The 25,955-nt window shown below is 45.1% G+C and overlaps 1 protein-coding gene across 1 annotated transcript; it reads left to right on the top strand.

Moving 5' to 3' along the window:
- Nucleotides 1-13,532: 13,532 nt before the first annotated feature.
- LOC309391560 (vomeronasal type-2 receptor 26-like) lies at nucleotides 13,533-24,710 on the top strand (the record flags this gene model as incomplete). Its single annotated transcript, XM_081952158.1, has 5 exons — nucleotides 13,533-13,768; nucleotides 14,968-15,259; nucleotides 19,907-20,125; nucleotides 23,118-23,247; nucleotides 23,806-24,710. The coding sequence occupies 5 exons, from the start codon at nucleotides 13,533-13,535 to the stop codon at nucleotides 24,708-24,710; spliced, it is 1,782 nt and encodes a 593-aa protein (XP_081808284.1).
- Between the last annotated feature and the right edge of the window lie 1,245 nt (nucleotides 24,711-25,955).

Here is a 25,955-nt window from a genome sequence, read left to right on the forward strand (position 1 = left end):
TCAAAGCTCATGGCATCCATCTTCAGCATCTTCAAGGTCCCACAGGTAAGGGGTCTCCTTTAGATGGAATAGACAAACAACAGATTAACTCATAGAAGCACAAGATGACCCCAAAGGCGTTGGGGGGATTCATTTAAATAATTTATGTGTAAAGAAAGCAATAGCACTTAGACATATACCACTTAACAGTGCTTTACAACCTTCTCTAAGTAGTTTACAAAGCCAGCATATTGTCCCCAACAATCTGGGTTATCATTTTAGCCACCTGGGAAGGATGGAAGGTTGAGTCAACCTTGAGCCTGGTGAGATTCAATCAGCCAAATTGCAGGCAGCCGGCAGTTAGCAGAAGTACCCTACAGTCCTGCACTCCAACCACTGCGCCACAATGGCTCAGTGATGTGTTTCATACGATGTAAATCATTGTTTGAGGGTTTCTTCCCTTGGATTCTAACATGTCACAACTCTGTGAATATGTTAATTAGTGGTTCTTCCTAAGAAGGGAAGAAACGTATCTCTCAAAATGATTCAACTTGACTGATGGGGCCACTAAACCACACAATGAGTACCATCAAATGTTGCTTTAGCTTTTAAAGAAGATTCTCATTTTCTCCAGCTCAGTGTTGGCTTTGAGTCCACTTGGGAAGGCAGAAGAGTTTATCCTTCCTTCTTCCAGATTAATCCCGAGGAATCTGCTCAGTTTGTGGGTTTAGTTCAGCTGCTCCTGTATTTCCAGTGGAACTGGGTTGGGCTTCTGGCCACCGGAAGTGACAGTGGGGAAGAGTTCATCTCAACTCTGATGCCAATGCTGAAGGAGAAGGAGATCTGCCTGGCCTTCACTCATATCGTGGAAGATTATTCGGTCAATGATATGTTCCATTTCCTTTTATATTCCAAAGTGTGGCTTGAAGCTGACATCATTGTTTTCTTTGGAGAATCTAGAACTGTTAAAGCTTTTCAGTATGGTCTTCATTTTTATGTAAATTATGCTACGGGATCACTTCAGAAGGTTTGGATCCTAACTCCCTCTTGGAAACTTAGTGTAGTGGAACGTGTAGATATATGGCAAGCTCTAAAGCCCTTGCATGGGGCTTTGCAATTTAGGGAACACACTGTCGATATCTCAGAATTCAGCAACTTCCTCCTGTCTTTAGACCCTTTGAACCCACAAGGGGACATGTTTCTCCCAGTATGGTGGGAACAGGTACTTGGCTGCCAGTTCTATACACCAAATAGATTTTATCCAGGGGGGATGAAAAACTGTACAGGGAAGGAGAGCTTACAAGATGTACCATCTTCCTTGTTTGGGAGAAGAATGACTGGTGAAAGTTTCAACATCTACAACGCCGTTCATACTGTGGCACATGCTTTGCATGCAATATATGGATCTGGAGGACGACCAGCCATGATGAGGCTTGGAAGGAGGATCTCAAATGTCCAGTCATGGCAGGTAATCTCTGTGCCCTTTATTCAGTCCACAGATCCTTCAAGTGAAAGTTTCCCATTTGTAGTTCTTGAGTTACTCATGAAATATCTTTAGGTTGCAATATCAGTGAATACCAGAACAGGATAAAGCATCAATTATTATAAACAGTGATGTGAATTAAGTGTAGTGTTTGATTGAAAAGGGGCGGAGGGGAAAAATAAAAATAAACCAAATCAGTTATCCATAAGATCCATCGAGGAAACATCTTCATAGGAAGTCCTGCAAGATCTCCAATGGATCTCTGAGTTTCAGGAGGTGACCGTTTCATAGAGGAGGTGTCAGCCCAGAACAAGATGACAATCTGGGTGTGTTTGTGCCGGACACTTCAGTAGGGCAGCTGATGTCCTTGTGGCCACATTTCCAGAACCACCTCAGTTTCTCTCGGTATGTAGCCTGAATCCAACTTTTCCCTGGTCTAAAATTCATCAGGATTTCCTGCATCCATGGATAAATGTTGGACCTCTCTGGACAGTGAAGGGGCAACCCTGGGAAGGATTCCACTCACTCACCCCTGGTTCCTGCCTTCTGCTCTCTTTGTGTATAAGCTAAAGAAACTCAGTGGAATTGTACACCATTTTGAAAGAAATTATGTTATCATTCCAATAATGCATTTGACATTTACAAGACAAATTTACAAGTAAAGATTGTTAAATGCATATAGCCACATAAAGCACGAGGAAAACAAAACAATTATATTTTGAATGCGGCATTAAAATCTTTATGCGTAGATATTATTTGTTAAAACTAGAGTTGAAGAAGCCATGACACAAATGCCCAGGCACAAAGGCAAAATTTTGTTGTGCTGCGGAAGTCACACTTGGTGTTACCCCGATTGCTCAAATCTCCACCAATGGTGCTGTAGAACTTCTCAGACATAAAACCATCTGCTAGAATGAGGGACACGCTAGAATGGTAGGAGCCACGTTGTCTCATGGGTGGTCTACAACCACGTATTCCAATTTTGAAAGTCTTTTTTGTTTCAGCTTCTTCCCTATTTGAGGAACGTCCGGTTCAACAACAGTGCCGGAGAGGAAGTCTCCTTCTCAGAAAATGGACTGAGGTCTGGTCGTTATGATCTTCTCAACTGGGTTTTCCTCCCCAATCAATCAAATGTCCTTGTGGAAGTCGGGCAAATTGATCCTGGGGCTCCCCCAGGCCAGGTTTTCACCATTAACTCTGATGGAATCATCTGGTCCACAAAGGTGAGTTGAAAGGCATTGATGTAAATTCAGGGAAAGATTCGTTCTCTTCTGGAGATGGAAAACGTCCTTCTAGATGGAAAAAGGTCTATTGAATCAAAAAATGTGGCAGCTATTTGGTGAAAAACCTGATTTGCATTTCAGGTTTCATTTCGGGAGGTCCCAGAAAGGTTTTGGATTTTGATGAACTTCTTGAAGGGCAGGATGCCATTAGGGTGGGCAACAGTGATTTCTATGGACTATTCCCACTGTGGAATCAAATGCAGGACCGCAAAACCAAGAATCAAATCTCACTGCATTATGTAGAAGTTCACACTGGAGTCAACAATTAGAGGGATTCCTACAGACAAAAGGGTTCAGTCATACATTTCAGGAAAGGGGAAGAAAATAATACAGTCAAACAGACCCAGATTGTTGTCTTGCTCTGGACAGATTCCTCCTCCGTGAAACGGTCACCCATTGAAGATCTTTAGGGACCTTCTATGAAGATGTTTCCTCTGTGGATCTTAAGGATGACGGTTTTGATTTATTCCTGTTTCCCCTACCCCTCTGCCCCTTTTCAAAGACGACACTTAATTCATACCATATGCATACCTTGATGATATAATCATAGATACTCATAATTAGAAAACTTCAAAATACCTCTCCCTGTGTCTACTGTTACTAACCTCAAGAAAGAATAATTTCCCTAATAAAAAGAAGCACATCAGTTATGTTGCCATAGAAAATTTTAATAAAAGTGCACTGAGAACCAAATAGTTCAATGTTGCCTCAATTAAAATCCATTTCTCCTGTTTCTATTTTGCTCACCTCTTCCCACTCCTCCAAGCACTCACTTCACACTCTTCAGTTGGTCCTCATCATTTACTGTTTCACCAAAGCTGTAGCTTAATATCCCAAGCCCTCCATTGCATGTGGAGGTCCCAGCTCCAATCCCCAGCACCCACTGATGGGTTGGAATGCTGCTGGCCTAAAACACCCAGGATATGTTTTTGGGGGGTTTCTGAGAAGCGCAGGTGACCCATTTCTTTTGAAGACTTTCTTTCAATTGAAATAGGAATGTGGAGAAGGATGAATGAAGCATGTTCTTTGCTTATGCCATCTCAAGCATTTTCTTTTTCTCTTGTAGAAGGTGCCCTTTGCCAGGTGTGGCAAGAAGAGGTGCCAGGCAGGAGAGAGGAGAAGAGTTCCAGAGGGCCACCAGGTCTGCTGCTATCAATGTGCCCTTTGTCCAGAAGGGACCATTTCTAATCAGACAGGTAGAGCATCTGTCAAAAGCACATCTTCCAGGATCAGTTGATAGATGTGTCAGAGGAAGAGGAGATTCAGCTACCCATGTCTACTAACACTCAAATATATACATAAAAAATATAAACCAATAGATTTGAAGTACAAAGCAGAGAACCTGAGCCAAAGAACTCCCAGTGCTATTGTGTTTCTGGATCCTTCTTTCCTTGTAACTAATTTCTCTATAAACTACTTTGGACCAGGAAATGAGACCTTTCCCTCTCCCAAAACTCAGTAGACATTTTCATGACCTTCTCTGTTTCATTTTAGATCTTTAGAGCAAGATTTCAGTCTTTTTGTGATTCCAGTAAAAATTAGGGAAGAAATGGCAATCTCTCTCACACTTAAAGCCACAATAGTCATGGAAGTGCCCAGGGAGTGAAGATGACCTTTTTTTAAAGAGCAAAGAAATCAGAAAAGCGGGACTTGAACACTTCCTTCTCTGGGTTTAACTTAACCAAAGCATCATCAATAATATACAAAGAATGAACTTGTTTCATCCAGCATGAAATGCACAAAGGGTCATTCCACCACTTCCTTTGTGGACCGGCCATGGCAGAAAGGGGAAATCATGCCAGAGGGAGGGAGGAATAATGAAGGGGAAATAAGGTTTATGGCAGAGGTCCCTGGGATCCTCAGACAAAGATTTGATTTCTTGATTTCAGATGCAGCTCGCTGTGACCCCTGCCCAGAAGACCAATATCCCAACAAGCACAAGGACCACTGCATTGCCAAGAAGATCCACTTCCTTGCCTTCCAAGACACCCTTGGATATACTTTAGTTTCCCTCACTCTTTCTCTCTCTGTGATCACAATAGCAATTCTGGTGTTTTTTTTTAAACATCGTGACACACCGATCGTCAAGGCCAACAACCGTGATCTCACCTACATCCTCCTGGTCTCCCTCCTGCTCTGCTTCCTCTGCTCCTTCCTCTTCATTGGTAGACCTGGGAAGCTCACCTGTCTCTTCCGACAATCAGCCTTTGCCATTCTCTTTTCCTTGGCAGTTTCCTCTGTCTTGGCAAAAACTGTCATGGTGGTTCTGGCCTTCATGGCTACCAAGCCAGGGAACAAGGCAAGGAAACTCTTAGGAAAACCATTGACCAACTCCATTGTCTTAGCCTGTCCCCTGATCCAAGCAGTCCTTTGTGTCACCTGGCTGGCAACCTCTCCCCCATTTCCCAACGTGGACTTCCACTCCTTGGTAGGAGAGGCCATCTTGGAATGTAATGAAGGCTCAGCTTCAATGTTTTACACTGTCCTGGCCTACCTGGGTTTCCTGGCCTTCGTCAGTTTCATGGTGGCCTTTCTGGCTAGGAAATTGCCCGACAGCTTTAACGAAGCCAAGTTCATAACTTTCAGCATGCTGGTCTTTTGCAGTGTGTGGATCAGCTTCCTCCCCACCTACCTGAGCACCAAAGGGAAGTCCATGGTGGCTGTGGAGATCTTCTCCATCTTGGCCTCTGGGGCTGGTCTCTTGGCTTGTATCTTTTTTCCCAAATGCTACATTATCGTATTCAGGCCTGATCTGAATCAGAGAAAAAATATAATGGGCCACAAGAATCTCTGATTTATATTGACAGTAGTAACTTTTATTTTGCCTTTGGACTCTTTTTCATTTTGATGTGGCTTCTTAACAATGATGAAATAAGAGAGTGCCTTAATCGTCAAATAATTGGAAATCATGTAAATATTTAGTGGTTCATTGGTTAAATGAAACATTGCAGGCTAATTCTGCTGATTGCCAAGGGTTCAATCCTCAGTGACTTTGTCTTCCATCCTTGCGAGGTCAATAAAATGAAGACCTAGATTGTTGGGGGCAAAAGGCTCTATAAGCTGCTTAGAGAGGGCTGCAGAGCACTGTGAAGTGATATGTGTCTAAGTGCTATTGGTATTTTATAATCATCTCTGTCCAAAGACAAATCATTTTTAGTCCCTGTTTATCCACATTTCAGATTTGGTACATTACAATTTAAAATATTAAAACATTTTTCTTTAGGTCTCAGTATTGCGATGTGATATGCTTAACTAATTAGAATAGCATATTAAACAACTTTTTACACAGTAAAGGTAACTAACAAGCAATTGCAGGAGTACATAACACCAGGCATGCTGCTGGAAGGAAATTATGGAACTGAATCTCACTTACTTTGGCCATGTCACGCATGGAAATTCACTGGAGAAAGCAATAATTTTTGGTAATAGGAAACCAGGCCACCAAAGAATGACATGGCTGGATACTATCAAAGCTGACACCATCTGGAGCATAAAACAACTCAAAAAAGTAGTGCAGGATCAGCAGATGTGGAGAGACCTGGGCCATAGAATCTCCAAGAGTCATATCCAACTCAATGGTTATGGATCCATATAATATATTGGTTAGATCACACCTGAATATTGCATCCAGCCTCAGACAGGATCCAATGCATAAGTGACAGGGTATAAGATACACTGAATGACACCACCAAGTAGTTGGAACAGGGCAGTGGCGGGATACGACTGGTACACCTTGGTACGGGCATACCGGTGCCTGCTGGGAGCACCAGGTACTGTTCCGGTATGGTGCTCCGGGGGACCCGCCCTCCCACCCGCCCTCCTTACCTGTATTTGAGCAGATTGGGGCTTTTGTGCCTGCACATAGAGCAGCTGGAGCATTGCGGGCTGTAAGTGTGCATGCGCATGCTGCTCGCATGCGCATGGTGGATGCTGGGCCCCATTGCAGCTACCGGTTGCAACAGGATCCGCAACCCACCACTGGAGCAGGGAGATATGCACAGTGTACGGGCTAAACCTTCCCAAGCACAGTTGTGATATTCAACACAATGTTGTGGAGAATAACAGGGCTAATATCCTCTGAGACTTCCAGATCAAAGCAAACAGGCAGATACTGGCCAAGGAACCAGACAAAGAGGTCACCAAGGAGGAGGAGGAGACGTTGGTGGGTGTAGATGCAGCAGTGTCAAATGACAGCAAGATTAGGAAGAAGGAAGATGGGATGCTGGAGAACTTCCAAGGTTTAAAGGAGGAACTGGAGATGATGTGGAAAGTCCAGGCTAAAGTGGTCCTAGTGATAGGGGTATTTGGGGTTATGACACTGAAAATGTTAGAGCGGCAGATCCCAGGAACAGCAGCAGAGCTCTTCTTGGTCCAGAAGAGTAAAGTGCTAGGAACAGCTAAAATACCGTGTCCATCCGTCTCTTTCTTGACTCAGTGGTGACAAGGGAGGAGACACCCCCACCCTGGACCTTTTTGATGTGCTACAGGAATCAGTGCTGTCCCCTCTCCTATTCCATACCTACATGAGACTCCAGGGTACGCTCATCCATCGCCATATCCTTAATATGCTGGTGACACCCAATTGTACATCGGGGCTTCTGGTAAATTAAGCAGTGTTCTCCATGTCCTGTCCTGCTGTCTGGAGGCTATGAGTGTCTGCATGGGGGGGGGGGGGGGGAGGCAGAGGCTTCAATTGAACCACAGCAAGACTGAATGGCTTTGAGTTTGGGGGTCTCCAGTTCTAGGACTACACTATCTATGGTGCTGGATGGGGTTGCATTGCCCCATCCAGACCTGTGAAAACTTTGGGGTCCTCCTGGACTCACAATTCCTGCCTGACGATCAAGTGTGAGTTATGGCTAGAAGGGCCTTTTCACAACTTTGTTTATGTGCTAGTTGCACCCATTCCAGGACAAAGGGTGCCCTGGTCATCTCTTGGTTGGACTACTGCAATGTGTTCCATATGGGCCTCCCCTTGAAGAGTAACCTTAGGAGGAGGAGCTTCCGGAGGAATGGCGGTCTGCCGCTAGAGCTCCGTAGATCCGCGGGGTGCTTTCCAGGGAACTAGGAGTGCTGCCGGTCCCCTTTTCCAGCATGGGGGCCGGGTCCCCAGTAAACAGCTACCCTGGTTTCTTTTATGACCCGAATGGGTCCTCCAGGGTAGCTGGGTGTTTGGAAAAAGCATGAGGAATGTAAGGAACGTGAGGAACGAATTGGGAATGCAGCTGATGGGAGGCGGCGCCCGGAGAAGCCGCAGAGAGGCCGTCTGCGTTTGGAGCCGATTGAAGGAGAGGCAGACGGCCTCGAAATGGCGGACGGAGTGTGCGGAGGCGCGCCGATACCAGCGATGCCGAATTTGGACTTCAGGTTGGAGGCTGGTGACCTAGGACCATCTGGGACCGTGGATTGAGGTGGCGAAGGCTGGAAGCGCCGGACGCCAAATCCCTCGGCTTGCAGCTTGTTGTGAAAGGTAGCTGTGGGAGGTTTGAAAAGGCTTAAAAACCATGTTGGCTGAATTTGAGAGGATTGGAGACCGGCCGGGACCTTTGAGGCCGGCAAAGACTGGATGGGTAGGCCGAGAAGGAAGCTGGAGGCCAATGGGAGGCCGGTGGGAGCGGCGTTGGGGCCTGGAATGGTGGTTTGGGGACCAAATTCGCAGCTGCAGGCCAAGGCAGGATTAAAAGCCGAGGACCTGGTAGGAATAGGACTACGATTCAGGAGGCTGTATAGAGACTGGGGGGGGGGAGCTTTGTTGGTGGATTGCCAGGAGGCCCTTATCATCGTGCACTCTGACTGCACCCCACCTACCCCCCCCTGCTGACTATTTATTAACAACTGCCCCGGATTCCATCTGCGTGAGCCCTAGAGGACTTCTTCCTACCCTATATGATTTACTGCTGATTGACCATCTGCCCCCTGCCTATTCCAACTACAGTCCAACTACCCCTTGCCATCCGCCACCTACCACCCACCGCCCCCACCTCTTGATTGTCATCTAACCAACCTATCACCATCACCCCCCCCCCATCTAAGACTAATGACTGGACTATTCTGTTTTGCTGCAACCATGCTTTTCAAATTTTTACTGGATTATGACATCTTCAGCATAGACCCTAAGCCCCGACGACGAACTCTTTTAACACTCTATGTATTTAAGGTCAGACCTGATCCTACTGCGAGAGTCCCCCCTCTCGCAGGTGTGGCCCTCCGCCCTTTCGAGGGCCCACCTTGATGACGGATTTATTCATCCCGAGAGGTGGAGGAAGCGGAGACTTAGGGGGTTTTTAGTTAGTTGTTTTTTAAAAATTTGTAGGGGTGGGGGCTCAGGGGTTGTGGGGTGGGTGGGTCAGATCAGGAGCGATGTGAGAGCCGGGCCTCCAGGTGTGGTCGCGAGCAGAAGGAGCGGAAGGGAGGAGGAGGGGGAGGATATCATTCCTATACAGGGCTCTTTAATTCCAACGGTCGCAGGGAGGGGCAGATACGAGGACAGATTAAGAACTTACAGTCGGTTGGGAGACCGTGGTTGCTGGTTACACCCGGTCGCTTGTACCAACCCCCGCATTCTAGGTGGTCAAGAGTTACAGACCCAAGGCCTGAGGCTGTTGTTATGCAATGCGAGGTCCATTGTTAACAAGGCTCCCCTCATTCACGATCTAATTTTAGAGGGGGAGCCGGACCTCGTGGGAATAACGGAGACCTGGTTGGGCCACGAGGGAGGTCTTCCCCTCGTGAAAATGTGCCCACCAGGCTACCGAGCATTTCACCAGCCCCGGGCCCAGGGAAGGGGCGGTGGGGTGGCAGTAATTATTCGGGAGGACTTAGAGCCGAGGGAGTCTACTGTGCCACAGACGTCTGGATGTGAATCCCTTGTTGTGAAATGGGGCCCTGGGAGACAGTTGGGCCTGCTGATAGTATACCTGGCTCCTCGCTATACATCAGCGGCCCTGCCTGAACTCCTCGAGCTGATCGCATCGGTGACGGTTGAGACCCCCAAACTTTTAGTGATGGGGGATTTTAACCTGCCATCGATGGGAGAAGCATCAGAGGGGGTTCGGGAGTTCATGGCTTCCATGACAGCCATGGACCTGACTCAAATGATTCAGGGCCCGACACATGAGGGAGGACACACTCTGGACCTTGTTTTTGTCTCTGGCCAGTGGCTGAGTGATCTGGGAGGAGGGGACTTAACCATCACTCCCCTGTCATGGTCAGATCACTCACTCCTTCGTCTTGACTTCTCTGGTGCTACCTCCCGCTGCGGGGAGGTGGAACTGGAAAGTACCAGATGGTTCCGCCCCAGGCGCCTGATGGAACCTGATAGGTTCCAGACGGAGCTTGGGCCACCTCCTGTAACCTTGACCCGCCCCCGGGTAGAGGACCTGGTGGTCGCGTGGAATAATGCGACTACCGGGGCCTTGAACCGGGTGGCGCCTTTGCGGCCTCTCCGGCGGCAACGATCCACCCTGGCCCCTTGGTTTACCAAGGAACTAAGGGTGATGAAATGCCGCAAGAGACGTCTAGAGAGTCATTGGAGATCCTCTCGCTCCGAATTTGATCGAACACAGGCACGAGCCCATTTAAGGACGTACCTTGTGGCATTGAGAGTGGCCAAACGCCAATATTGTGCCACTCTCATTGCATCCGCGGAGAACCGCCCTGCCGCCCTGTTTCGGGTATCCCGCTCCCTCTTGTTTCAGAGGCCGCGGGAGGCCCCTCTACAGGGCAGGGCAGAGGAATTTGGTAAATATCTGCAGGATAAAATCGCTCAAATCCGGAGGGATTGGGTCCCTGTCAGTGGTCCAATGGAGACGTCCATGCCGAGTCTTGAGGAATCGATCTGGGAGGAGTTTGACTTGGTTGCCATCGAGGATTTGGACAGAATGCGTGGACGACTGCGACCCACCACATGTTTATTGGACCCGTGCCCCTCCTGGCTTGTACTGGCATCCTGGGAGGTTACACGAGACTGGCTCCTGGGCCTAGTGAATGCTTTGTTGAGCGAGGGGTCTCTCCCGGCCGCCTTGAAAGAGGCGGTGGTGAGACCCTTGCTCAAGAAGCCTTCCCTGGACCCTTTGGAGCTGGCCAATTATCGTCCTGTCTCCAACCTTCCCTTTTTGGCGAAGGTTGTAGAGAGTGTGGTGGCCTACCAGTTTCCACGTCATCTGGAGGAAAATGATTATCTAGACCCGCACCAGTCCGGCTTCCGCCCCGGTCACAGCACGGAGACGGCCTTGGTCGCGTTGGTGGATTATCTCTGGAGGGCCAGAGATAGAGGTTTTTCCTCTATCCTGGTCCTATTAGACCTCTCGGCGGCTTTTGATACCATTGACCATGGTATCCTGCTGCGCCGGCTGGAGGGGTTGGGGGTCCGGGGCACCGTTTTGCGGTGGTTCGGCTCCTACCTTTCTGGCCGGACGCAGCATGTGTTGGCAGGAGAAGAGAGGTCGACCCTATGCCCCCTTACTTGTGGGGTGCCACAGGGGTCGGTCCTCTCGCCACTCCTGTTCAACACATATATGAAGCCGCTGGGTGAGATCATCCGTGGTTTCGGGGTGGGATACCACCAGTACGCTGATGATACTCAGCTGTACTTTTCCACCCCGAACCACCCCAACGAGGCCATCGAAGTGATGTCCCGGTGTGTGGAAGCCGTACGGATCTGGATGGATGACAACCGACTCAAGCTCAACCCCTCCAAGACGGAGTGGCTGTGGGTACCAGCTCCCCGGTTCAGCCAATTAACTCCATCATTGGCCATTGGGGGCATTCAACTTGCCCCTGTGGAGCGGGCGCGCAATTTGGGCGTCCTCCTGGATGCCCGGCTGTCCATGGATGACCATGTGACAGCCGTGGCAAGGGGGGCGTTCCACCAGGTTCGCCTGGTGCGCCAATTGCGCCCCCTACTGGACCGGGACGCCTTACGCACAGTCACTTATGCGCTGGTGACGTCTCGCTTGGACTACTGTAACGCTCTCTACATGGGGCTTCCCTTGAAATGCACCCGGAGGCTACAGTTGGTCCAGAACGCAGCCGCGCAGGTAATTATGGGGAGTACTAGGTACTCCCATGTGACACCGTTCCTGCGCGAGCTGCACTGGCTTCCTGTGGTCTATCGGGTGCGTTTCAAGGTTTTGATAACAATCTTTAAAGCGCTCCATGGCTCAGGACCTAGTTAATTGCGGGATCGTATTCTGCCCCATACATCCCTGCGACCAATCCGCTCGCACAGAGAGGGCCTCCTCCAGGTGCCGTCCACTAGACAGTGTTGGGGGGCGGCGCCTAGGAGTAGAGCCTTCTCTGTGGCGGGCCCAGCCCTGTGGAATGACCTCCCTCCGGATATTAGGAATACCTCTGACCTCCGCTCCTTTCGTATTAAGCTTAAGACCCACCTATTCCAAGTAGCTGGCCTGGCTCAACTTTGATCTAACCATATCGCTCCTGACGGGTTTTTAATTGGGTATTTTAATTATATTTAATTATTTAGGGGTTTTTTAATCACTGTATTCTAATTGTTTTTTATTCATCAGCCGACCTCCTCCTTGTGTATGTCTCGGTATATGTCTCTGTTATATGTTTGTTTTGTCCACATATTTATTTCATATGTTTCATTGTACGCCGCCCCGAGTCCTTCGGGAGAGGGTGCGGCTAAGAAATAAATATTTATTTATTATTATTTATTATTATCCAGAAACTTCAGCTGCTGCAAAATGCTTTAGCAAGAAAAGTTATGTTTCTGGTAGGTCTCATTACACCTTTGCTTGCTGAGTTGCATTGGTGGCCTCATCGCTCCTGAGCTTGTAAGGTTCCCTCAGATCTGGTCATTCTAGCAGACTTGAGGACTCCGATAATTCTTATTTCTTTTAATAAATGTTGTGTAAAGGTTTTAAGGAATGATTGTCTTCCTTATTTACATTTTTACTGGACTGTTGTATGCTACTCAAAATCACTTTGCATGAAATGGCTGGCCATAAAAATTTCATTAGTCATTCAATTCCATCCCATCTTATGGGTATAACTAAACCAGTTCTTCCATCTAAATGTTGGCATGATTGCTCACTCTTCTCAGGATACAGCTGACTGCTACCATGCCCCATCAGCACCCATTCTATCTGAACATACTATGACACAGGCCAAACTCCATCTTGTGTGCAGGTGCTCACTTTCATGTCAATCAAAACCTCAACTTCACTTTGACTCTCAAGTCCATATGCTCTGTGGATTAACAAACAAGAGGCACACATATGTTTTTTTTTCCTGTCTGGTGTGCAAGCAACCCCTGTTGCTAAGTGGGTAGGACAATTGGTTTTCCTTATAATTATCAGAAGAACAATAATTCTTCATGTATTCCCTCTGGACTTCAACCCACAAGAATCTTCTAAGGTAAAACCTGCTTTTAAAAAATATGCTCTGGGTTTTCCCAGTGATGGGGGACCTCGGCTTGTCTTCCAAAAAGCTAGCTCCAGGATTTGGTGAGACTCAAATGACCTTCATTCAAAGCCCAAGCACAGGAAACATGATTGATATAATAGTAGTTTATTGATTGATTGTTCTTGTGACCTTCTCATTACAATGAAATACAGCACACAGTCTAATTTCAGAATAAGAGGGAAAGAAGCAAATAAAGGAATGCAATACAAATGTTTTACTGCAAAGAGACAGCAGATAAAATTGCCCTGAGGCTATCCAGCTGGAAAAGCGGTATCAATTTTGCCACAGTTCTGGTGATATTTTAGGTGCTGCCTGCAATTCAGCTACTGCACAAATCTTGATTTCTCATCTAGGAAGGAATGGCTAGGCTGCCTCTCCTGCTGCTGCTGCTGCTCTCCTGCCTCCTGCCTCCACCAGATGCTAAGAGGATGCAAACTGTATGTGTGTTGAAAAACCTTTCCCAGAAGCAGGACGACTGGAACTATTACAGGCCTGGCGATCTGATTATTGGGGGGAATTTACCCCTGGCAGCTCTTATGTTCTCCACAGTCCCAGATTTTCAAAATGACCCTTTCCTCCGTATTGATAAATTCTTGTAAGTTTCACTTTACCTACAACAGCAGAGTTGGAAGGGACCTTGGAGGTCTTCTAGTCCAACCCCCTGCCTAGGCAGGAAACCCTATACCGTTTCAGACAAATGGCTCTCCAACATCTTCTTAAAGACTTCCAGTGTTGGGGCTTTCACAACTTCTGGAGGCAATTTCTGTTCCACTGATTAATTGTTTCTAACTGTCAGGAAATTCCTCCTTAGTTCCAGGTTGCTTCTCTCCTTGATTAGTTTCCACCCATTGGTTCTTGTTCTACCCTCAGGTGCCTTGGAGAATAGCGTGACTCCCTCTTCTTTGTGGCAACCCCTGAGATATTGGAAGGCTGCTATCCTGTCTCCCCTGGTCCTTCTTTTCATTAAACTAGACATACCCAGTTTCTGCAACCGTTCTTCGTATGTTTTAGCCTCCAGTCCCCTGATCATCTTTCTTGCTCTTCTCTGCACTCTTTCTAGAGTCCCAACATCTTTTCTACATTGTGGTGACCAAAACTGAATGCAGGATTCCAAGTGTGGCCTGGAGGGGAAACTTTAGATGATTGTTTTCTTTGTTTCTGATTCAGGGCCCCCTTTCAGAAATCCTTTTTCTAGGGAATCTTCCAATCTTAGTCAAAGTCAAGAAAAAGGCTAGAATTCACAGTTTTTCCAGACGTCTTCATCATGATACTTATAAACTAAATAAAAGTGAGGAGGGACACCATCTTGGAGGCTCAGCTGACCTAGTGAAGAAGTTGACTCAAAATATTAATTTGGATGTAAAATCATGGTGAAAGAAATCTGAAAGCTCAGTCCCTTTCCAATGTGAGGTACTGCCAAAAATCCCTCTGTTTGGGACTCAGCACTTCTCATAAATAATGGAATTATAAGTAAATCTGTGCTGTGACCCTCCCACTGGAGTCATGTGGTCAGCAATGGTGACCAGACCTGAAGAAGCTACTCAAAGAATGACTCAATTACAATCGCTTAAGCAAAGTGAAGAAGGGAGGGTGATGGAATTGTATCAAAATGGTCCATGATGTGGAGAGAGAGTTTTTCTCCTTTCTCACTAAGCCATAGAAATTTAATCAAGGAATATTTGTTTTAAAACCTGGGACTTGCTGTTGCAAACAAAAAATATGGCAATGCAAACTCTACCAGCAGACACCACCTTCCTTGTGATGTTCGCCACTGTTTTTTTCCCCTCACTATAGAGTCATACCCAAGAACTTCCAGCAGTTCCTGGCCTTGATGTTTGCAGTTACAGAAGTCAACAAGGATCTGGTTCTCCTGCCCAACATCACCCTGGGCTTCCACATCTATGAAAATCACCAGAGTGAGAGGAATAGTTCTTTAATCAGCCTCTCTTTGGTCTCCACACGAGGTCAAATGGTCCCAGGTTACAAATGTGATAGTCAGGACCCTCTGCTCTCTGTCATTGGGGGTGACAACCCCAAATCCTCAATGCTGATGGCCTCCATCTTCAGCATCTTCAAGGTCCCACAGGTAAGGGGAATACAATATGGAATGGACAAATAATAGAAAGACACGCAGCAGCCAAGGATTAAAACAAAGGTGTTGGGAGGGGGCAACACATCATAGTTATATATGTCAGAACTGTCACCTCAGTTCTGATACAGATCTGACAATATGACTTAGATAATCCTTCCTATAGTTTTTTTAAATTTTATATATCAAAATGCATTTTATATAACCACAAATATGGATATACTTCTGAAAGATAAATTGCTAGGATATTGAATTTAACAGATGGAACAGTGTACAATAAGCCATAACACCCAATTATAGTTGATTAGCTAGAGAGTGCTAACTCATGCATGAGGCCATCTACACTAGGATTGGTTGCTATAAGCCAGGGGTGTCCAAACTTGGCAACTTTAAGACTTGTGGACTTCAACTCCCAGAATTGGCTGGGGAATTCTGGGAGTTGAAGTCCACAAGTCTTAAAGTTGCCAAGTTTGGACACCCCTGCTATAAGCATAAAGGGGACTTTCCCTTTTTTCCCCACTTTTTTCTTCTGTGCGTTCTGTAGTGTTTAATTTACCTCATAATGTTCCTGACTATCTTGTCTGCTCATGAATGAGGCGATCTATGCTGTGATTGGTTGCTTTGGGTGTAAAAGGAAAGTTCTCCCTTTTTTCCCACCTTTTTCTTCTGTCCATTCTGTAGTGTTTAATTTACTTCATGATGTTCCTGCCTTCCTGACTATCTTGTCTGCTCATGCATGAGGTGATCTATGCTATTATTGGTTGCTTTGGGTGTAAAAGGATAGTTCCTTTTTCTGCCTTTTTCTTCTGTCCATTCTGTAGTGTTTAATTTACCTCATGATGCTACTGTCTTCCTGACTATCTTGTCGGCTCATGCATGAGGTGATCTATGTTATGATTGGTTGCTGTAAATATAAAGAGAGTTTCCCCCCACACACACACCTTTTTCTTCTATGTGTCCTGTATACTGTTTAATTTACCTCATGATATTCCTGTGTTCCTGACTATCTTGTGTTCCTCCTTTTCTGGATGATGACAAAGACTGCTGTAAATTTCAATGATAAATATATTTATATAAAAGACTACAAGTTTGCGTCAGTGTCTCCAACTTCTTCTGGATAGCTGCTCTGCAATTCCATGACAAAAACACTTCCTGATTTTCATAAAGGTTTATCATCTCTCTGCTCATTTCAGTGTCGTTTATTCTCTGTATCAGATTGATGGTTTGTTTCTTTGATTTCTGAATCAGTGACGTGACGTGCCGTGAGGTTTATGGCTGGTGAGGCTGGTGACGTCATCAGGAAGGCGGGGAATGGAACCACGTGTGCTGGAGGCTCAGGCTGCCTCAGCCTCCAGCACACGTGATCCCATTCCCCGCCTTCCTGAGCATGCTCTGCCGGCTTGCGCTCCGCAGTCCTCGAAAGCGACTGGGGAATGACAAGAACCTTCCTGCCTCTGCTGGATTTCGCGCGCTCCTTTGCGAGGAGCAGAGGCAGGAAGGTTCTTGTCGTTCCCCAGTTGCTTTCGTGCCTTCGTCATCCAGAAGCGCCGACAACATTTCTGCCTCCGCCCTCCGCAGCTCCCGGGCGCGGCCGGACGGATGTAGCCACAGCGACGCCGAGGCAGTCCAGGCGGACGAAAGAGTGAGTAAGGTAGCCTGATCCTCGGTCGCTCGCCCGCCGGACTACCTCGACGCCATTCTGGCTACCTCTGTCCGGGCGCGCCCGGGAGCTGCGGAGGGCGGAGGCAGAAATGTTGTCGACGCTTATGGATGACGAAGGCATGAAAGCGGCTTTCGTGCCTTCGTCATCTGGGAGCTCCGACAACATTTCTGCCTCCGCAGCTTCCGGGCGCAGCCGGACGGATGTATATAATATTATAATATTATATATATATATATATATATATATATATATATATATATATATATATATATATATATATATATATATATATATAGTATATAATATTATATACTATTATTTCATGAAGAGAGGTGAGGCTCTGCCTCCCCTGCCTCCCCTGACCGCACGTCCCTGTTTCTGATCTATCATAACCAGGCAAAATAGGTGACTGCTGTTAGGCTCTTCCTAACAAGGGAGAAAGATTAACCTTCCCACTCAAAGTGGATAAAACTCACTGGTGGGGCAATCAACCACACAATGGAGACCTTGAAATCAGCATTAAATTGTACTTTATCTCTTACAGAGGATTCTCACTTTCTCTAGCTTGGTGTTGGCTTTGAGTTCACTCAGGGAGGCAGAAGAGTTTATCCTTCCTTCTTCTGGATTAATCCCAAGGAATATCCCCAGTATGTGGGTATAGTCCAGCTTCTCCTGTATTTCCAGTGGAACTGGGTTGGGCTGGTGGGCCCTGAAAATGACAGTGGAGAACATTTCATCTCATCTCTGGTGCCAATGCTCAAGGAGAAGGAAATCTGCCTGGCCTTCACTCAAATGATGAAATCTGATTTTCACGCTACTTCAGGATCAAAATTACTTCATATTTTCAACACTTGGTCTAAAGGGGAAGTGATTATTCTGTTTGGAGATTCCAGTGCTATTGCAAATGTACAAGTGGTTGTGTTTGTTTATGAAACACGGAGAAATGCATCATTTCTGAAAGTTTGGATCTTTACATCCAATTGGAAACTTAAAGCAATGAACCCTCAATATCTATTGCAAAGTATAAAGCCTTTCCATGGGGCTTTGCATTTTAGAGACCACACCAGGGATGTCTCCGAATTCAGCCATTTTCTCCTGTCTTTAGACCCTTTCAACCCACAAGGGGACCTTTTTCTCCCCCTGTGGTGGGAAAAGGCCTTTGGCTGCAAGATCCACAAGCCAGGCGAGGTCCCTCCAAAGGGGGGGAAACTATGTACAGGAAAGGAGAATGTGCAAAATCTGCCATCTTACATCTTTGAAGCAAGGATGACAGGTGAAAGTTACAATATCTACAATGCCATTTATGCTGTGGCACACGCATTGCATGCAACGTATGGATCTAGAGGGCAACCAGCCATGCTAAGACTTGGAAGGAGGATCTTAAATGTGCAGTCATGGCAGGTAATCTCTGTGATTTTTGTTTATCCATTCCTCAGATCTTTAGAGAGGGAGCTCCCCGTATGCATCTCTTGAAATAAATATCTGTATGGCATCCTACCACTGCATCAAATCTGCATCAAACCAGGTTGAAACAGTAATTATTTTTAAAGAACAATCAAACGAACTTTAAGGGTTCCAAGTAACACACCCAATGGAATCCAAACTCCAAGGCAGCCATATTCCTCAAAGTACAGATTTATTAGGCACATCATTGTCATTCCTTTTGAATCTTTGGCCTGCCACACTTTCTATTATTCTAGTATGCTGTTTCTATTGTGGGAAAATGGGAGGCAGGATGGTATGGAGTTAAATGCTATGTAGTCAAAATAAAATTCCTTTCTAGAATCCAAGGTCATCCTTTGTCTCTACACATCTGCACCTGACTAGAACTGGATGGGTGGAACTGCCCGCATGTCAGTGGAAGACTGGACCATGTGATGGACTTGTGGGGGTGGGGGGTGGGAAGATCTTGAACTTTCAACTGGGGGTGGGGAAAACCGGGAAGCTTCCGATTCGGGTTTTCCCAGATGTGCCAGCATGGCTCTCTTCATAAAATGGAACTTACAATACAATACAATACAATACAATAGCAGAGTTGGAAGGGACCTTGGAGGTCTTCTAGTCCAACCCCTTGCCTAGGCAGGAAACCCTATACCGTTTCAGACAAATGGCTATCCAACATCTTCTTAAAGACTTCCAGTGTTGGGGCATTCACAACTTCTGGAGGCAAGCTGTTCCACTGATTCATTGTTCTAACTGTCAGGAAATTTCTCCTCAGTTCTAAGTTGCTTCTCTCCTTCATTAGTTTCCACCCATTGCTGCTTGTCCTGCCCTCAGGTGCTTTGGAGAATAGTTTGACTCCCTCTTCTTTGTGGCAACCCCTGAGATATTGGAACAATGCTATCATGTCTCCCCTAGTCCTTCTTTCTCTTAAGCTAAACATATCCAGTTCCTGCAACCGTTCTTCATATGTTTTAGTCTCCAGTCCCCTAATCATCTTTGTTGAGCAATACTTTGCCTAGGACTCTGATTTAATTTTGGATGTTATTTGGAACCCTGACAGTCATATTGTCACATCTGGGAAAACCCCTCTGGTTTTCCCCTAGTCAAAAGTCAAATGTTCCTTTGCCCTGCCCATGCAGTCATCACATGGTCCAATCAGGTCACAGTCCAAGGAGTCACTTGATCTCAGATCAAGTGGTGGGAAAGTCCTTGGTTCTCAGGAAAATAATTTTATTATGGCTACAATCCCCCAGCTATCTCTACTTCCCCCTCCTGTTCCCACAGCTTGAATTCTCTGTGCTGATTGGCCTGAATTTCAATGTTTTGTTGAAAGAAAGCAGCGTGGGGGGAAAGAAATGAACCAAACCAGTTGTCCATCAGATTCTTGCAGGAACTTTAGCAGAGAAGAGACTTTTTTTTTTGTAGGGGAAGGAGTTAGAAACTTGGTGTTACTCCAGAATGTTACTGTAGAAGCCATGATGTCTCATTTGTGTCTTTTAACCCATTACTCCAATGCCTGAAGATCTCGTTTCTTTCAGATTCTTCCCTATTTGAGGACCGTCCACTTCAACAACAGTGCTGGAGATGAAGTCTCCTTCTCAGAAAATGGACTTGGATCTTCTCGTTATGACCTTCTCAACTGGATTCTCCTCCCCAATTCATCTTTTGTCCCCGTGAAAGTTGGACAAATAGATCCCGGGGCTCCACCAGGCCAGGATTTCACCATCAACTCTGATTCAATTGTCTGGACAAGAAAGGTGAGCTGGAAGAAGAAATACATTCAGCAAAAAATCCATTCTGTTCTGAGGATTGAAAACTTCCTCCTTACTGGGAAAAAAATTAGTGAATCAAAACTTTGGCAAGCATTGGATGAAAAATCAGTTTTGTGTGTAACAGGTTTCAAGTTTCATGTGTGTGTGTGAGAGAGAGAGAGTGAGTGCGTGTGTGTGAGAGTGTGTGTGCATAGAGCCAGCACTGTCCGAAGACATCTCTGTGGTCATGTGGCCGGCATGACTAAATGCTGACGGTGCACGGAACGCTGTTCCCTTCCCACCAAAGGTGGTTCCTATTTTTCTACTTACATTTTACATGCTTTTGCATTGCTAGGTTGGCAGAAGCTGGGACAAGTAACATGAGCTCACTCCATTACGCGGCGCTAGGGATTCGAACTGCCGACCATTCTGGTCAACAAGCTCAGCATCTTAGCCACTGAGCCACCGTATGCCAAGGAAATGATTAATTGTTATGTCAAAGCTGAAAGGCAAAAGAGAAGCAGTAGGATCCCTCCCATATTTGGGCATGCCAGGTGCTTTGACATAACACTTTATACACACACACACACACACACACACACACATATACATACATACATAATTTTATTCAGAACAAAGTTAAAATACAAAATAAAAAACTCAAAAAAATTCCAAGAAGACAAAAAGTGGAAAAAATTCCACAAAACACAAAAGGTGCATCCAAAAATCCCACCTTATACATGTAATATCCCTTCTAATTGAATTCTGATTAATATATTAGTACAACATTAGTTTTCACCCCTTGTGAAACAGGCCCTCCCAAAAATTTTAAACTACTACATCTATTGGGAACCGGTTTGCCTATCTTTAATGTTATATTAATGACAAAGTAGTTTACAGAAAGAATGATAATAGTGAAACAGAACAAAATTAAAGGGTCCAATCTCCCACTGCTATGCTGGCAGTTCCACCCATCCAGTTCTGGTCAGGTGCAGAGGTGCCAAGACAAAGAATGACCTTGGCTTTCTAGAAAGAATTTTGTTATGGCTACATAGCATCTAACTCCATACAATCCCCCCTCCCATTTTCCCACAATACATTGTAGAGTAATAGAAAGTGTGGCAGGCCTGAGATCCACAAGCCAATATGGCTGCAGGCCTGACAGCTGCGCTGTTGAAGGAATTTGCAAACTTAAACTTTGAAACAACAGTTGAAGTTCACTTTGCTGGTTCTCCAGCCATCTCTCTGATTTGGAACTGGATCAAAGTCCTTTTGTATAAGCTTATACAAAGATAAAACTTCAGATCCTAACATTGTTTGGACAATCATTAGAGTTTGATCAAGTTTTTGAAAAAGAAATCCAGTAGAAGCTGCATATTTCCCCAGCCTCCTATCTTATGTTTCAAACACTGTTCAGCCATTTAAATCTATGAACCTAATCATGGAGCAAAGAACTAAAAAAGTATGTTTTCCTCTGTAGTTCAGTCCAAAATTATGAGAAAAATTCAATAGAAATAATCTCCAGACATTTCGCACATTCGAAAAAGACAGAATCCAGTGGTCAGAGCCTGATATCTCGTCACACACCCCTGAACATTGTCGTGCTTTCTATGTGGAAGGGATACCGGTTATCCAGAACAACATATATCAAAAGGAAAAAAGAGAAAAAGCAATTAGAGTCCAGCAAGGGTTGAATTAAATCAGCATTTAATCACTAAGCAAAAAGCAAAATAATAAATTCAAAAAGTGAATGTTAATACTTCAGCGTGCTTTGAAAACAAAACTGCTTGACAGAAAGATGGATACTCCCAGTGACTCTTCAAACGCTTCCACAGTGAATTGGAATTCCCAAGACCCTCCATTCCCCACTGGGTCCACAATCATCCAGAAGTCATCTTAGGTCTCTCCTCAGTGCTCCCATTTGAAACCAGAGCCGCAAGGCCAAAGAACCAGTTTTAGCAGTGAAATCACAGATTGTGGGTAAGAGAAAATAGAATCCCTTACCATGCAGCAACCATCTTGAGAAGAGGGCTGATGTTTGAGGTCTGATTTGTGAGAGATTAAAAAGGTTTGTGATTAGGAAGAAATTCTGAAACCCAGGATGCAGTTGGAGCAGCCAACAGTGGTTTCCGTGGACCATTCCCATCCATTTGGATCTCAAATAATTGTTTGTTTTTTAAAAAGCTACAGCTCAATTCATAAGTCTTCTTTTGAAAGTCTGAAATGGTATAAGGTTTCCTGCCTAAGCAAGGGGTTGGACTAAAAGGCCTCCAGGGTCCCTTCCAACTCTGTTATTCTATTCTAATGACAAGTCCAAGGTCCAATCTGCAGCATGGATTGGTGGTTTGAAGTGGAACTGGCCTTAATCCCCACATAGCTTTTCCCGGATTTTGATAGACTCTAGTTAATGTTTTGAAGACATTCTGACGATGGAAATGCACAGATGAATGAATGAAGCATATTCATTGCTTTGGCCATCTACAGTATTTCTCTGGCTCCCCCAGGCCACGATTTCACCATTAACTCCAACGGAATCAATCAAAGGTGAGCTGGAAAGAAACCTTGCAAATTCAGAGAAAGATTCATTCTCTCCCTGGGATGCAGAACTTCTGGTTGAAAAACAGGCCTGCTGGAAGAGAAAATATGGAAGGTATTTCATTCGAAACCTGCCTTAAATGTAACACATTTGAGATCTCGCTTGTGGCAGGTCCATTTGTTTTTTATATTTATTAAGGTGATATGCTGGCCATCCCACTAATAATGGCTGATTTGTCCAAATGCCAGGCTTCTAGAAATTCCCTGGCATTTTTGGATTTGGCTCAATCATGGATAGTCACATTTTCCCAGTTGAAACGATGGTTAAATCTGTCTATACGTGGTGAAATTAAATAAAGTTCATCTTGTCTTCTGACTGCTGGGTGATGTTTGTGGATTCGTGAATAAATGAAGCATGTTTGTTGCTTAGGTTTTCTCATATATTTCTCTTTTTCTCTTGTAGAAGGTGCCCTTTGCCAGGTGTGGCATGAAGAGGTGCCAGGCAGGGGAGAGGAGGAGAGTTCCAGAGGGCCAGCAGGTCTGCTGCTACCAATGTGCCCCTTGTCCAGAAGGAACCGTTTCTAATCGGACAGGTAAATCACACTTTAAACGTTGATTTTCCAGGATCAGAGAAGTCATTCAGTAGAAACAAACATCAACTTATTTGCCATTTTTGGCAGATTACATTCTTCAGCATATTCATACTTTTCAGCAGAATCTCTGAGTTTATAGAGCTAAACTGTCTTGTCCTCGTGGCCACTTTCCTTGCTCCTCAGGAATTTTAATGCAGGGTACTTTCAGGTTGCAATTCATGGGGTCACTACTAGATTTTCTACTCCTTCTCTTAACAACCCACTGGGAAATCCAGCTACCAAACTTTTCACAAAGGAGAGGAGTGTGAAAGTCAAACTTTAATCTTCATTATTTCAGTCTCCCAGAAAATTGATATACCCCCCACTGGAGAAAGAGAAGATTGATCTAGCTATGTTTGTCTAACCTTCTGCAAAAAAAAAAGGTCTGAATAAATAGATGTAAAGTACAAAGGAGAGAAGTTGAGCCAAAGACCTGGAAGCATCCTTGGGGTTATCATTATTAAAAGATAATTTGCCCTTTTTGATATTCCATGACATGCAAAATATTTTTGATTTCAGATTCTGAAATCTGTGACTCCTGCCCAGAAGACCAATATCCCAACATGGACAAGGACCACTGCATTACAAAGAAGATCCACTTCCTTGGCTATGAAGAACCCCTTGGATATGCTTTAACTTCTCTTGCACTTTCTCTCTCAACAATCACATTGGGAGTCCTAGCAATTTTCCATAAACATCGTGACACACCGATCGTCAAGGCCAACAACCGAGATCTCACCTACATCCTCCTGGTCTCCCTCCTGCTCTGCTTCCTCTGCTCCTTCCTCTTCATTGGTCGACCTGGGAAGCTCACCTGTCTCTTCCGACAATCAGCCTTTGCTATTCTCTTTTCCCTTGCAGTTTCCTCTGTGTTGGCAAAAACTGTCATGGTGGTTCTGGCCTTCATGGCTACAAAGCCAGGGAACAAGGCAAGGAAACTCTTAGGAAAACCACTGACCAACTCCATTGTCATAGCCTGTCCCCTGATCCAAGCAGTCCTTTGTGCCACCTGGCTGGTAACTTCTCCCCCATTTCCCAAATTGGACTTCCATTCCTTAGTAGGAGAGGCCATCTTGGAATGTAATGAAGGTTCAGCTTCAATGTTTTATACAGTCCTTGCCTACCTTGGCTTTTTGGCCCTCGTCAGTTTCACGGTGGCCTTTATGGCTAGGAAATTGCCTGATAGCTTTAATGAAGCCAAGTTCATTACTTTCAGCATGCTGATCTTTTGCAGTGTTTGGATAAGTTTCCTTCCCACCTACCTGAGCACCAAAGGGAAGTCCATGGTGGCTGTGGAGATCTTCTCCATCTTGGCCTCTGGGGCTGGTCTCTTGGCTTGCATCTTTTTCCCCAAATGCTTCATTATCCTACTGAGACCCAATCTGAATCAGAGAGAAAATATAATGAGGCACAAGAATCTCTGATTTATGTGTAAAGTAGTAGCTTTTATTTTGCCTTTTGGGCTTTGTTGAATTTGATGTGATTTCTTAACAATAATGAAATAAGAGTCAGGCTTGTTCAGTAAATGATTAGAAATCATGTAAATATTATGTAATCATCTCTGTCTAAAGATGAACCATTTTTAATTCCTGTGTGAAATTCCTTCTATTTACATCTGAGATTTGGTACAATACGATTTAAGGTACATTAAAATATTTCTCCACATATTTTAAAATTCCCATAGTTGAGAAACATCAACATAGAGGATAGGATCAGGATTCAAGACGTTCTCAATAACCTTGATTAGTAATCAGAATCCAATCAGATCAATTCAACATGGACATATTCAAGACTATGAGGGGAAACTTATAGGCATCCGACTTTCCTAGGATTGGTAAAAGATTCAAGATTGTAATAGGCCCCTGATAAAGTGTTATAAGGAAAGGAGTCAGCAAAAGGATCTTCTAATGGTAATCATACTTGCAATTTGCTGTGCTTGCCCAACTAATAATAAGCATTTGCTAAGCTATGAATTTAGGAGTTATTTTAAGAGAGAACATGAATGCATGACAAGAAATAAGGAACTGAAAATACCAGATGGCAGGAGATTTACAGGTGCACGCGAATATGTAATGTCTGGCTTTCAGGATGAAGGCATAGGGCAGGGGTGCCCAAACTTGGCAACTTTAAGACTTGTGGACTTCAACTCCCAGAATTCCCCAGCCAGCAGCCTGGGAGTTGAAGTCCACAAGTCTTAAAGTTGCCAAGTTTGGACACCCCTGGCATAGGGAAGTGTGTTATGAAATGTTGGGAGAAAGGGTGTAATAAAAGCATGTTTGGAAGAAATCATGGCCACTGATAGTAGCTGCTCCTCACTGGACTGAGCTACCTTCTCTGGACCTTATTGCAATAAGTAGTTGATGTAAGTAAAGATGGCTGTCACGTTCAAATTCCTCATGTAATAAACCTCTGCATTTGAAGCAAGAATTGATTCATCGTATTACTGTTTCTTCTCTGTTTTATGGGATTCACTTGTTGCACTCATTTTACCACAAGTCCTTCTTTTGTATATGAACAATCAAGGGCATGTGGGTTTTTTTGGATTGAAGAGAGCATCCTGGGCAGCTGGACATGTGGAAAGGATCTCTAGGTCTTCATGAATCACAAGCTGGACATGAGTGGACATGAGCATCTTGTTGCTGACACTTCGCATTTGTTGATGCATCTGA

The sequence above is a fragment of the Natrix helvetica genome, assembly GCF_964273705.1.
Source record: "Natrix helvetica genome assembly, chromosome: 1".
Classification (NCBI taxonomy): Eukaryota; Metazoa; Chordata; class Lepidosauria; order Squamata; family Natricidae; genus Natrix; species Natrix helvetica.